General features: G+C 42.3%; 1 protein-coding gene and 1 long non-coding RNA gene across 2 annotated transcripts in view; one reads left to right on the plus strand and one right to left on the minus strand.

Moving 5' to 3' along the window:
• Window positions 1–1,035: 1,035 nt before the first annotated feature.
• LOC107123324 lies at window positions 1,036–8,343 on the plus strand. Its single transcript, XR_001482945.1, has 3 exons — window positions 1,036–1,130; window positions 4,405–4,576; window positions 7,864–8,343. It is a non-coding gene; the product is annotated as an uncharacterized LOC107123324 (long non-coding RNA).
• Window positions 8,344–10,758: 2,415 nt separating this feature from the next.
• Window positions 10,759–13,853, minus strand: part of ARL16 (ADP ribosylation factor like GTPase 16) — a 4,294-nt gene continuing 1,199 nt past the window's right edge. Inside the window, exons 3-5 of the mRNA XM_015426564.1 lie at window positions 12,168–12,281; window positions 11,632–11,747; window positions 10,759–11,299 (exon numbers count right to left, since the gene is read on the minus strand). Coding sequence (XP_015282050.1) covers window positions 11,128–11,299; window positions 11,632–11,747; window positions 12,168–12,281 — 402 coding nt within the window. The 3' untranslated portion in view covers window positions 10,759–11,127. The remainder of the gene's footprint in view (window positions 11,300–11,631; window positions 11,748–12,167; window positions 12,282–13,853) is intronic.

Below are 13,853 nucleotides of genomic sequence, written 5' to 3' on the forward strand. Positions count from 1 at the left end.
CCCCCCCCCCATACACACTGCCCTGGGTCTTCTTTGAGATTTTCCAAATCAAGATTTGGCTCTTCTTTGTTATAGTAGAACAAATGAATGTTCCTGGATAAAGTAGGTGTTTGACAGGAAGGTTTTCCTCAATTCAGATTATGGCTTGGAGGTTTGGGGAAGGAGGAGCAAGCCAAGTGTCCTAACTGAAGGCTTCATCTACCACTCCTTCAGCACTCAACCATCATAATCATGGTGAGGAGAAAAATCTACCAAGCTCACTACCAAGTGACACAGCAAGGTTTTTACGTTTACTGCAGTTTGTTCTTTAGGCCAATCCAGAACACCAAAGAGAACAACCCCCCAAGTAATCAGAAGGAAAAATGGCAGCTACCCGTGAATGAGGAGTCAAAGGATGACTCAGTTTCCCCTCCAAAATGCTTTTTCTCTTGTGAGATTCAAAACGTGAATTTACTTTCATTTTGATGAAAGAAGCTGGAGACAGTTTGGAACAAAGAAACTGCTGGCAGGGAAAGGGTTAATAATTCTCATCTTCCACCTCTCCCATCAGCTTGTTTAAAAAAATGTGTCAGTGCTCCATTACACGCATGTCCATATAACATGTACTTAGCTTATGACAAAACAAAAACAAACAAGAGCCTGGAAAATAAAAATTTAGCCAGTCTTTAATGAGAAACTGGCTAATAATGTAAAGTTTTCAAGAAAGTTTCATGCTGGAGAGTATTTTTAAGAATTAAACATATATATGCACACTCACATTTCTTTTGTCCCATTTTTGGCTAAACAGGTTTTTAGCAGGTCTTTGAAACAAATAAACCCCTGCCAAACTTGTTTATCAAAGGAATTATTTTGCTCGCCGAAAGGGTGATGTTTGCTTTGCATAACATCTTGCAGGACTGACACTCCACCTGCTGACCAGGATGTACATGGGGGTGGGTGATAAGCCTTGTCCATACATTGCAATGGAAACAATAGCAATAATCCTTTTATTTAACAGAATATATAAAGAAAAGAAAAGAAATGACAAGAATAATTTAATTCAAAGTGGGACCAATTTCATTAGAAAATTCAGTAAACTGCTAGAAGAAACCAATGCATCTGATGCCATCCAAAGAAAATATATGCCAAAGGTAACTTTCTTATACAAGCCCCAACCTCTGCCCCTCCAACATTTTCTTCTGTCCTTAAACCAGTTACATATGTTCTGTCCTTAGTAGATAAATTATGGATGGAGAAAGAAAACAACATTTAAGAAGCCGCTTCAGTTATTTTATCTCAAACATACCCCACTTTCCCACAAGGTCTTCAAGGTGGTTTATAGGATTCTTTCTTTATCTCTCTCTCTCGTAAAAAAAGAAGAAAGAAGTAATGCTGGTACTCATGATGTTTGCCGCCTTGGGGACCCTATTTGGGTGATAGGTGGCATAGAGATTTTTAAATAATATATATTGAATTAACAGATTAAAACATAGTTTTTTAAATACCATAAACACTTTTGTATAAATACTTACAGTACTAGAAATCCACAGAACAAATTAAGAAGTAAAGAGTTCATATTCCATTTTCAATTAGATGAGCAAAAAGTAAACAGATAAGTTTCAACAGATACTTGGAGATGTTAAATACTTGAGAGACTTCAGGAAGGAATTCCAGAAGAATATTCAGGAAAAGCTTCTCTGACCCAGCCTAGCCTGGTCAGTGGGTGGGGAAAAGAGAGGTGATAAAACTCCTGGAAGCAAGGAGAAAAACTCTTTTGGTGCTGAGTCCATTATAGCAGACAGAACTCTTAACTGAGGTCTAGAGGAGCAGGCATTAACCATCTGGAGGAAGCTTCAAGGTAATAGTTACTCTGTAGAGATCTGTAACTTCCTAAACCAAGGAGCCTGTCCTATATTTTAAAATCTGATAGGGCATGTATAGAGAGAGGGACAGACTAATTGCGTTTTACCCATTTCTTTTTAATCCCTTGCTCAATCTGGTGCTGTGCTAAAAGTCTGCTTCTGAATTTTTTTTAATAAATACTTTATAATTTTTGATGCTGGCAGTGGTTCTCTGTACCACACAGACCTCCACCATCTTGGACATGCTATTTTAAAAGGAGTGCCAGGGGGAAGGCAGGTAGTTGGCAAGTAGCTATTCCTCCAGGGGTACACAAGGCAGTAAATGGTCCCCGTAGTGACCAGGCACTGGGCAGTGGGAGAGGCAAGGCCTCAGAACTTGAAAAGGAAGCTCGGAGTCCTGACCACCACCCCCAGCAGGCAATTCCTTACAAAGGTCAGATGGTGGCAGTGGTTACCCGACGAAGAAATGCCTCTCCAGGTGCTGGGAAAACCTTGGAGGGCAGGATAGAACAGGGCCTGCAGGGCACAGTGGACCCAATTCACCACATGCTTGTTAACTAACAGTTCATATTGCTGTAGAAATGAGGTTCCTAGACATTCATTCATATATATATATGAAAATGTTTACTCACCAAAGCTTAAGAAAATGAAATTATTTTAACCTGGCAGTACCTAGAAGATAGGATGGTCTGGTCAGTGTCAAAAAGTGGATCTTGTGCAATCTATCATGGTGCAACCTTAGAATTTTCAAGCCTAATAGTCATTTGCCTAACTCCTGAAGGGAGGACACACCCAGACCAAGGCCACAATTGATTACCTCCTTCAATGGGCAGGCTCATTTGGGAGAAGGCAGTCCTTCAGGTATCCTGGGACCAGGCTATTGTATGCATTGCAAAGACAGACAAGAGGCTTTCTACACATGGACATTAACATCAGGTCCATCCAAAAGGTAGGGGAAATGGTAGCTCACAATCCAGTTAACAATTCTAATACAAGACTGAAGCCCATGGCAGGCATGAATATTGAAATCCTGACAACAAAAAGCACCAGGGATGTCAACACCAGTTTCAGGATTATTCTTAGGGTAGGCAAAAAACCTATTCTGTTCTGTGTACCTAAAACCAGTTACATATGCTCATAATTAGAGGCTTATCTGATACCTGGTGATGTTAATGAAAGCCTGACACCTCATGACTGTTGGCAGAGTAAATAACACAGCAAGGGTGCACAACCTGATTAAAGAGTAGCTAAAGGTTTATTTAGGAACTAATATACTTGATAGGAAAGAGGAGAGACAGAGAGAGGTTCCTAACTACATCTCTAGCTGAGAGAGAGGGAGTAGATTAAGTGTGGCACTTCCAAGAAAATTGCCATAAGAGTAGCAATCTGGAGACAGACAAAGAATGACACTTAACAGGAGAGAGAAGGTGCTGTCTTCACTATCCGATCTAATTATCTTCTTGCTGCCCCTTCAGGGTCTTCTTCTTTGCACACCAGACATTGGCTGGTTCTGCATCTGGCATTAGTTCTACATTTTCTCAACACTGGCTGATTCTGCATTGGCTTGTCCCTCCACAGTTTTAGCAAACCCATGTTGGAACAGAAATTCCCCTCTGTATTGCATGCCGTTTTCACTTCCTTTGATCATCAGATTTTATGGTACCTTGTGCATAGATTTATGGCTGTTTTATGGCTGTTCAGGGGTGACTTTGCAGTCAGTATGGCATTGCCCTGGGATACTTGAATGTGGTTTTGAGCTGCACTTTTCCCTCCCAGTTGAGAAAACATGAAGCAAATGCTAGATGCAGAATCACCCACTGAGGAAAAGGTACAGCTCAAACCACATTCAAATACCCCAGGCCAACACCATACTGACTGCAAAGTCACTCCTGAATGGCCATAGATCTATGCAAAAGGTACCATAAAACCCGATGATCAAAGAAATTGAAAGTGGCATGCAATGCAGAGGGGAATTTCTGTTTGCTAAAACAATGGAGGGAAAAGCCAATGCTGAATCGGCTACTGTCTTTTCCAACAATTTCATCCCTCTCCACAACTGTGGGGTCAGATCCTGTGATCCCTCAGCAGAAGGAGCTAAAGGTCACTGGTCTTCCTGGCTCTACCCTCCTTTTTCATACATTTCTAACTCTGGAAGAGTGTATTCTTGGGATTGCAGGGCCTGGGTGGAGTAATAGCTATGCGGGTTTGGTAGGCTGCAGCAGGGAGGGGGCAGGGAGCAAAATAACTTCCTTCTGCCTCTTCTGTCAGCAGAGTGCAGCTCAAGAATAGAAAGGAGAGAGCAATTTATCTCTCTCCTCACTTCAGCCTACCAACCTGCATGACTACTCCATGAGATTCTTGTACAGTCCTCACAAGGTCCTTCCACTGCATCCAACCCATCAACTTTACATTGATGCTGCAGCTCCTGCCATTAGTGACCCCTTTAATGTTTTCTTTGGATCTTCCACAAATGCGAAATGTTAAGCACGTGTGTGTATGAAGAGAGGGCACTTCTTTTGTTGAAAAGAACTCCAGCTGTGTAGGATGTTTATGTCTCCAACAGGTGCTGCATACTATTTTTTTTTTTTGGATGGATACATAAACCTCACGTGAAACCTGAAGAATTTCTTTCTGTGGATCATCAAGATAGCTTTCAAAAACGCTTCCCAAAGCCATTTGCTCAATACAAGACTCACCTTCCTACACAGACTCCTTACTCCATTCTTCTGGACTATGTATGTATCTAATATTTCATTATGAAGCATCTCAACACTGCATGCAGTGATTAAGTTAAAAAGAACAAAGCTTGCGCACGTTTACAATCTTTTTTTTTTTAAAGGCAATTAATGGAGTACATACAACAGGAAGGGATGAAGCAGAGATCACAATTGATACTTTGATAGGGTCAAAAAGATGTATTTTGGAGGTGATATTATGGAGTGCATGTCAGTAAGCTGTGGCTATCAGAGAACAAGAAGTTCCAGATACAAGGAAAAACAAGAAAAAGCATGAAGCAGGAGTAGAAGGCCGGATTCTAGAAAAGAGAAGTGTCTTAACAGAACAGGCAGAAAAAGAATGCAGAAAACAGGGCATGGGTGGATAAGGAGGAAGCAAGGAAGAGTTAAAATCAAAGGTAGTTAATATCAAAAAGGATTATACAGGCAACATGCAGATGGCTGCCAGGTGCCAACACTTTCCATTTCCAGCTTTCAGGTTTCTTACCATTTGGAAAGGGTTTTTTTTTTTGAAAGACAGAAATTATTTGAGCCCTTTAACATATCTTCCTGACAGAGTACTGTCCATCTCTGTGGTAAATTATACAATATCAAAAGTTAACAGGGATAAATCTACCCCTTTCAAACAACTGTTCACACTTCATAACATTATACTTCTAACTGGAAAAGGATTCTGTGCCTCTATATTAAACCTAGGGCACCTAAAAACAGATTCTAAGAGAGGTATAGAACAGGAGAGCTTATTAAGATACTTATCCCACATTCTAGCCACGACCTAGATGGCCCTGTCTAGGCAGAGCAGATCTCACAAAGGAAGCAGGGTTGGCAGACAAACTCCTGGTAATTGTTGCTGATGCCCACCATTGCTCATCTGGTCAGCAGGCAGGAGCAGGCCATCAAAACATTTGGGGGTGGGACACTTTCCAGCACTGCACTGATGACAATTTCCAGCACTGCACTGGGGTGATGCAGTAGTACTCACACCCAAACTCCATAGAGTTTTGGGGTGAGTGGTAGTGCATCACACCAGTGCAATGCCACTGTATCAAGGTTGTGCCAGAAGTGACGTCATCATGCAGCAATGAAGATCGCCTCCCCCCCCACACACAGTAAGTACCTCCCCCCATCTCTCACCGGTCACCAGGTTAATCCCTTTATTAATTTAAGCTAATTTATGAAGGGCTAGATGCCACAGATAAACTAGTTTGATCATATTCTCTTAAGCAGTGAGATTTACTGAAAAATTTAAGACAGTTTTCAACCTGATATACAGAACTCAGGTTCAATTACAGATTACAGATCCCTAGTTCATAGCTTTACAAAGCTGTCTAAATCTAACAAGAGATGATATACCTTAGAAAATATATTTCTTTCTCCAGCTATTGCTAACTTTTCAAAATCTGTCATTTGTTTTATTTCTCCTTTTCTTAACTGTAATTGTAAAAAACTTTTAACCTGCCAATACTAGAAGAATGGAATCTGTTACTTAGGAATGAAATCTCTTCAAATGTAAAAATCTTTTGAACATTAGACATTAGAGATTTATAATCAGAACCCTCCCCCCAGTGTTCCCATACTTTATAATTACCTTCTTTCACTGCTTGCCAATTTTGATCAAACCTTGGTCCAGGCATTATCTCAACTAAGGCATTAATAACATAGTTATCTTCGGCATAGTGAAAATTTTTATTGCTCTTATTCAGCCAAATGCATGCTTTTAGAGGTATTTTCACAAAGGATTGCTGTACTCTTCTTTCATTCATTTAATTAACCATCAAATTCTAGCTAAGTGATAGCACTGTTTGAGGTCAGGAAAACCTAAACCTCCTCTTGCCATTGTGTCTTCAGCATCCTGCATATTAATTCTAGATTTCTTATAAAGCCATTTGAAATCATAAGATCAGGCCAATGGCCCATCCAGTCCAACACTGTGTCACACACTGGCCAAAACCCAAGTACCATGAGGAGGTCCACCAGCAGGGCCAGAACTCCAGAAGCCCTCCCACTGTTGCCTCCCAAGCACCAAGAATACAGAGCATTCCCATGACCTGGATAGCCCAGGCAAGCCCGATCTCATCACATCTCAGAAGCTAAGCAGAGCCGACCCTGGCAAGTACTTGGAAGGGAGACCTCCAAGGAATACCACGGCTGGGTTGCAGAGCCAGGCAACAGTAAGCCACCTCTCTGAAATGTCCAAGCCCCACTAGGGGTCACCAGAAGTCAACCATGACTTCCAGGCATACACACATACACACAAATTAAAAAAAAATACAGACTATCACTGCCCCAGGCATAGTGTTCCATCTATACCTTGTGGCTAATAGCCACTGATGGACCTCTGTTCCATATATTTATCCAATTCCCTCTTGAAGCTGTCTATGCTTGTAGCCACCACCACTTCTTGCGGCAGTGAATTCCACATGTTACTCTTTGGGTGAATATGTGCTTCAGCTAGTGCAGAATGTGGCGGCCAGGCTGTTGTTGGGTCTCCCTATGTGGGAACACATCCAGCCTGCGCTAAAAGCACTGCACTGGCTGCCTATAGCGTACCAAATTCGGTTCAAGGTGCTGGTACTTCCCTTTAAAGCCCTTTATGGCCAGGGACCTACGTACCTAAAGGACTGCCTTTCCCCATATGTTCCCCAGCGAGCACTATGATCGGGTACTCAAAATTGTCTGGTCCTCCCAGGCCCTAGAGAAGCCAGGCTTGCAACAACAAGGGCCAGGGCCTTCTCGGTGGTGGCTCCATATTGGTGGAATGAGCTCCCGGAAGACATCAGGGCCCTGCGGGATCTTTTACAGTTCCGCAGGCCCTGTAAAACCAAGCTCTTCCACCAGGCATTCAATTAAGGAGCCACCACAACCATCTGAGGCCCTGGCCCCAATACCATCAATATTTAAATAACACCAATAATATCATTAACATCACTGAATAGCCTGTGCCTTGCAGATATGATCCAGACCATGCGCTAACACTCAACATGCATTTCAAATTGTTAGGCCAAACAACACAATATGTAGTGTTGTTACTCAATGTTCTTGTTAAAGACCTCTTTTGAAAGTACATTACATCAATCAGATATTGTTCAACTACAATCCCCTTGGTACCTTAAATAAATTCTTACAGGTCAATCTTCATAATCTTTTCCTCAATCCCTTCCCACGGTCCTTCATAAATGACTTGTTATTCTTCATTCACTTTTTCTCTTTAAAGGCAGCCTTCAACTATGGAGTCAGGCATGGATATAAATATATTGGTTATTTATAAATAACTGTTACATTTCTAGGTGACAGAAGAAATCGGTGTTGCGGACCCAGTTAAACTGATGCGTCGCTTGACAACTATTAATGCAGATATGCTCAAACTCTCAGCCGATAACAGTCAGCTCACACCCAGCACTTTTTTCTTTATTGCCACTGTTGTTGCTCGCAGCTGCTATCGAGGTCCCCAAGACACAGCAAACCATGCTGTCTTCTTTGGAGCATCCCTCTCATGCAAGGGGAAAACAGCAAAATTAATAATGATCTATTTGTCCTGTATAAAAACATGGCATGAGGCTGTGGCATCGGCAGTTCTGTCTCCAGAAACAGGCTCTGCCACTGTGTTCTCTGATAAAGTGTCATGCCAAGCTTACCAGTATAAAGGAAATTACATTCCAAAGCCTCCCTGTGAAAAATGTCATGAAATATTTGAGAATGTGACATTTGACCCTCCATTCAAAGGCGCTCAAAATGCAGTATGGTATTATGGAAACTGTGCAGAGACCGAAGCCCTCAGCAAACTCCTATGGCACTATCCTGATGCAGCTACAGGACAGCTGACAGATGAGAACAGAGTAATGATTGAAAAAAGGCTTATTAGCGAGCTGAGATCAAGCAACTTTTTGGTCAACACATTAGAGTATTTTCAACCTGAGTAATAATGATCGCAGACAAAATGAAAGAGCCAATATCTAATCTAGGTTCTGCCCATAATATCTGGCCTGGCAGTAGATTAACAGAACTCCCTGCCCTCAGTCCCAGCCAAGACTCCCTAAAACTAGGGTTGCCAGTCATCAACTGCAGCCTAGAGCTCTCCTGGAATTACAACTGATTCCCAGAAAAACAGAGATCAGTTCTCCTGGCAGAAGTGGCAGCTTTGGAAGGTGGACTCCACGGCATCACATCTGTGCTGAGTTCCATCCCTTCCCCAAATTCCACCATTCCCAGGCAACCACCCCCAAATCTCCAGACATTTCCCAGGCCAGAGGTGACAACCCAACACCACGCACTACGCTCTGCTCTGTCTGCACTAAGAAAGGTATTACTGCTGGCTAGCTAAGGCAATAGCAACAGAATACAACTGGAATTCTGTGAATCATCATCTAATTGAGAATGTTGGGACAATTTTCTGGGGATAGCCCTATTATGGAAAACCCTCTCAATAGAGAACACTCAATATGCAGTTTCCAGCACCAGCTAAAGCTATACTTCTTTACCGAGGCTGCCTGTTTGGGTTTCAAGTGATTATGTTTGGGTTTTATGTGATTATTTTATGCTGTGTTATTAGATAGTTTACATTGTTTTTCAATTGTCTACAAATTGCTTCAAGTACTTTTAGTGGAATGGGCTAGAAATTCCTTAAATAAATAAAATGTTGAACACGAGGCAAAGGCTACCAAAGGTGATGTTGGTAAACTGGAAGAACTACTGTAAGAGGCCAATGTAATTTTTGCAAAGCCATGTAGCAGCAAAAACTGAAGTGGAGCTGCCAAAGGAAAGAGCCCTGTATGTCAAGTTATGTGCAACTCTAGAACTACATCTGCCCTACTTGCATAAGAGAGAAGTTCCGACATGGTTTTGCTGATAGTAGCCTTGGGCATGTCACAAACTCTCAGCCCCAAATTTATTTTTCCATGTCTTTTGTATTTTTTAAAAATTTCATTCATTATGACCCCCATTAATTTTTAACTTTCATTCCATGGGTTTCAATGGAAGAGACATGCCCAGATGTAGTCTTTTTGTTTTCCTTTGTATTGGAATGAAATTACCAAGGATTGTATACAAGTCATCTTCCCTGCAAAATTTCACATAGATAGGGGGAAAGATTCCAACTTAGTAGCCAATTAAATATGCTTGCTTGCAGAGCAGACATGGGAACATGGAACTTAAAGTGAGCTTTTCCTCCTTTCACAGGAGGTAGCATGTATGAGCATTAAAAAAAAAAGATGACGTGCACAAGCAAGGGAGACTAAACCCTGCCAATCCACCTTGCTGGATCTGATTTCAGCATTTGATTTCCCAGCCTGGCTGACTTCTGGTATCACAATCAGGCTGGGGAAAAGTGCTTCAAACACCACAGTAAGGCACAGAAGATGGCATGCATTACTTACCTGCTTTCTTTACATGTTGAGGTTGCTCAGGGGCAGACTGGAAGCCAAGATGAATGGCCCCCGCGGCAAAGCCAGCACTGCAGGGGCCACTCTGCTCAGACCTGACCAGCACCAATGGTCATTAACTCACCCGCTGCCTCCTCCTGCACCATCACCAGCTGGAGGCTTATTACATTCACATGGCCTGAAAACTTTGTTTTATTGTGGGTAACCACAGGCAGGGCTAGAAATAGAAAATCAGGCAAGGACCATCCCTTGCTCTGCTTATGCTGTGACCTTCCTGGTAAACTGGAGGAGAGAAGATGGATGGGTGGATGGATGAACTCTCCACTTCCCTGTCCTGCCATTCAGCACTGGAGCAGATGCTGCTGTAGCAGACAAAGCAAGGGGCACGGTAATGGGTATGGTATACATGATAGTTGTGAAGAGATTGGGGAAAGAGCCCGAGTTCTTCCCATGCAACTTGATCAGCTCTTAGCTAGTAATAATGAGTCATAACATGACATGTCAGAAGATGAGCTGTTTTAGCCAGCATCTCTCATGGGATATGAAATCCAACAGAGATCCCCTGCTATTTATATAACCACATTCCATCGCAACAGATAGCTCAATCATTGAAGGAAGAACCACATATGCCAAGCTGTATCAGATTTGAATCCTTAAAGGCTGCAGTACACCCAAAGCACTGCCATAATAGAAGACTTTGGGATCCCATGAAACAAATCTCAGCAACTGTGCATTTATTATGCAAGTAAAGAATTATGCGGAAGACAGGAGGGCCTGGCATGATATGGCCCATGGGGTCACGAAGAGTCAGACTCGACTGTGCGACTGAACAACAACAAGGAATTATGCAGAGAGATTCTAAACCACAGAAGAATTTCAGAATGACAATGAGTACAGTGTCATTTGACTTCTGAGAAATGAAGAGTTTAATCAAAGATGGATGTGACTGAATGGATTTTACCTCCCATTCCATAGAAGCATTCTCTGCCTACATTCTAGTACTAGTTTAACACAATATAGTAAAATATTGAAACATTTACTTTCAAGTTTTGACCATACCAATGTCCGGGATAGCAGCATTTAAAAAAAAAAACACCAGGTACCAAACGAATGCTGTGGTCCAGGTTCCTTTCCTCTGTTTATGGTCTACACAAGGCACCAGAGGCGAGAGGGTCATCTGAAATCATGCAGGACAGAACAAAACCACTGCATCACTTTAGGTAAGCCAGTGCCATCACGTGCACTTGTCTCCACAATGGTGATGGGCTGCTTGGCACGGGAAACAATGTCCTGGATTCGGAATAATGATTTCATCTCCACCAGGGACATGTAACAGGGTAGGTCACTAGAGCCAAGGTAAAGAGAGAAAACAATGATGGACAAATTCCTGAGGGTAGCTATATTAGTCTTCCGGTTGCCACAAGGCCATTTTGTTACGTTGCTGAAGAACTGTGTGCTTCCCTCTCCCTCCAAAAGCAACACCTCTGGATCCTGCTGACCAAAGTGCAAATCCATTGAAGATCACCATTTCCCAACCTGCTAATGTAGGTTTTCTTCCTCTCACCCCAAGACTATTTGCAGCCAAATCAATCCATCAAATTCATTTAAACTTTCCCACTGAATCTTAGCTCCATCCTCATCCCTCCGACCTGAACATTTAAATTAAAAATTCCTTACATCTTATTGAAAATGATGAGGACGGGGACTGATGTTAGCTCTTCAGCAGAGAGGAGTGACAGGAGCTGAACGCAGGAAGAGGAAATCTGGGTGGGTCTGGCAGCATCAATCACGTACTGTAGAAGAAATCCAGAAAACACAGGGACAGTGAGCTGCTTGCTGCGGAACTTTCTCACATAAAACACTGCCAGAAAGGGTAGAAAATGAACGTGCCCCCTTCAAATGGCAATGCAGCTGTACAAAGACTGCTTGGATCGGATTTTCCTGAGATTATCACTTGAGAATTTTTTTAAAGTGGAAGCACTGTAAATAGCAGTTTTGTAGTATCAGCATGACAAAAAGGAAGCATAATCAACCGCGGACTCATGCTGTGACCGTTTTCTCTGTGTACATAAGAGTGATGTACAATTAAATGTGGTCATGGAACTTCAATGCTACAAGCATGGGGTCAAGCAGCCCCAAAGATGTGAGTGAAAAAGATTACTCTGCCTTATGACACACTGAATTATATGCAGACTATGAATCAAGGCACTCACCAAAACACAGCAGCAGTCACTGTAGTAGCTGGACCAAATGGGCCCCATGCATCCTCCCAGTTCCCGAACTGTGATCCTTTTTCCAATCACAAGATCAGTAAGGTTTGTGCCCACCTGCAGAATGATAACAGCCGGCCAGACTTTTAAACTAGTATGCTGCTGAAGCTGCTACAGGCAGTACTGCACAGTGAGTGGTGCTGACCCTGCCAGCTGCTTCTGCTGAGGATGTGGGGAGCCTCAAAAAGAGTGCAGAATCCCACTGCAAGCTCCTCCCTACGCCCAAGCTAGAGAAAGCTTAGAGAAGTGCAAAAAAAAATCTACTTATGAATATATGAAGCTGCCTAGTCTACAGCATTTAGCTCAGTCTTAACTACTCTGGCTGATATTAAGTATTAAGGCTGAGCCTGCGGGGAGGGCGGGATAGAAATCTAAATAATAAATAAATAAATAAATAAATAAATAAATAAAGTATCCAAGGTCCCACACAGAATTCTTGCCCAACCTGTAATCTGAGATGTTTTCAAATGGCAAGGTTTGAACTTGGAACCTTCTGTCATGGTGATCTCCAGGACACAGATGGAGCCCTGAGGACCCTGGACAAAACATTCATACAAATGCAGCACATACTTTCAGATAAATATATAACAGGTCTTCGCTTTCTCTTCAGTCTTAACAATATGGTCCTCACAATCAGGGTGGCAAACAGGTATTTTGTTCTATTTTTAGACACCCTTCCAAAACATGCCTATGAGTGAATCTGAACATTGTTCTGGGTCAGGGTTAATGCAGAATATAGGCAACAGAAAGGAGGATGGGGAAGCGATAGATTTCAAGGGCAACACTAATACAGAGAATTTTGCAGTTGTCCTTTAATTATACTACAGACAGCAACTAATGGTGCCATCCTAAGCATGTCTAATTCAGTGGGGCTTACTCCCTGGAAAACATTTTTAAGATTGCACTGTAAAATACTAGGGTTGCCAGCTCCAGCTTGGGAAATTCCTGGAGATCTGGGGGTGGTTCCGCTGGAGGCTGGAATTTGGAGAGGTGAGGAAGCTCAGCATGGATGTAATGCCATAGAGTCTGCCTTCTGAAACTGCCATTTCCTCCAGGGGAACTGATCTCTGTAGTCTGCAGATAAATTGTAATTCCAGGAGAACTCCAGGCTCCATCTGGATGCCGGCAAACATAAACTATTTTTCAGAAGATTTGATATAGTTTGTTTGCATGAGTTGTATGTGCAAAGAGCTTTGGGGTACATGCACCCACAATGCTTAAGAAGACTCACTAATGGTCTCTTGCTTGGGGGACACAAAATCCTGAAGTCAGGGTTGCCAAATGGCCAGGAGAAAAATGACCTGTGTCTTTAATAAAGGCTACAAACGTGGCAATGGGCAATTGGAGCTTTTTATGGCATAGCAGTAATAACATCACCTGGCAAATAACATCTCATTAAGCTCTATTAAAAGAGCAGAAATTTTTCTCCCTCCAAACCAGCTGACTACCATAATGGTTCTTAACTAAAACTCCCCTCCCCCAAGTATAGTCCCCCAGTTTGTAACAGCATGCACTTTTCCTGAAATGTGATAAATGGTATGGAGTGCCGGGGGGGGGGGGGGGGGGAAAAAAATAAAACCCTTTTCCTAACAGTTTCTAAAAAAAAAAAAAAAAGAAAAAAGGAAAAGA

This window comes from Gekko japonicus, unplaced genomic scaffold (genome assembly GCF_001447785.1).
Source record: "Gekko japonicus isolate JY-2015 unplaced genomic scaffold, Gekko_japonicus_V1.1 scaffold1430, whole genome shotgun sequence".
NCBI lineage: Eukaryota > Metazoa > Chordata > Lepidosauria > Squamata > Gekkonidae > Gekko > Gekko japonicus.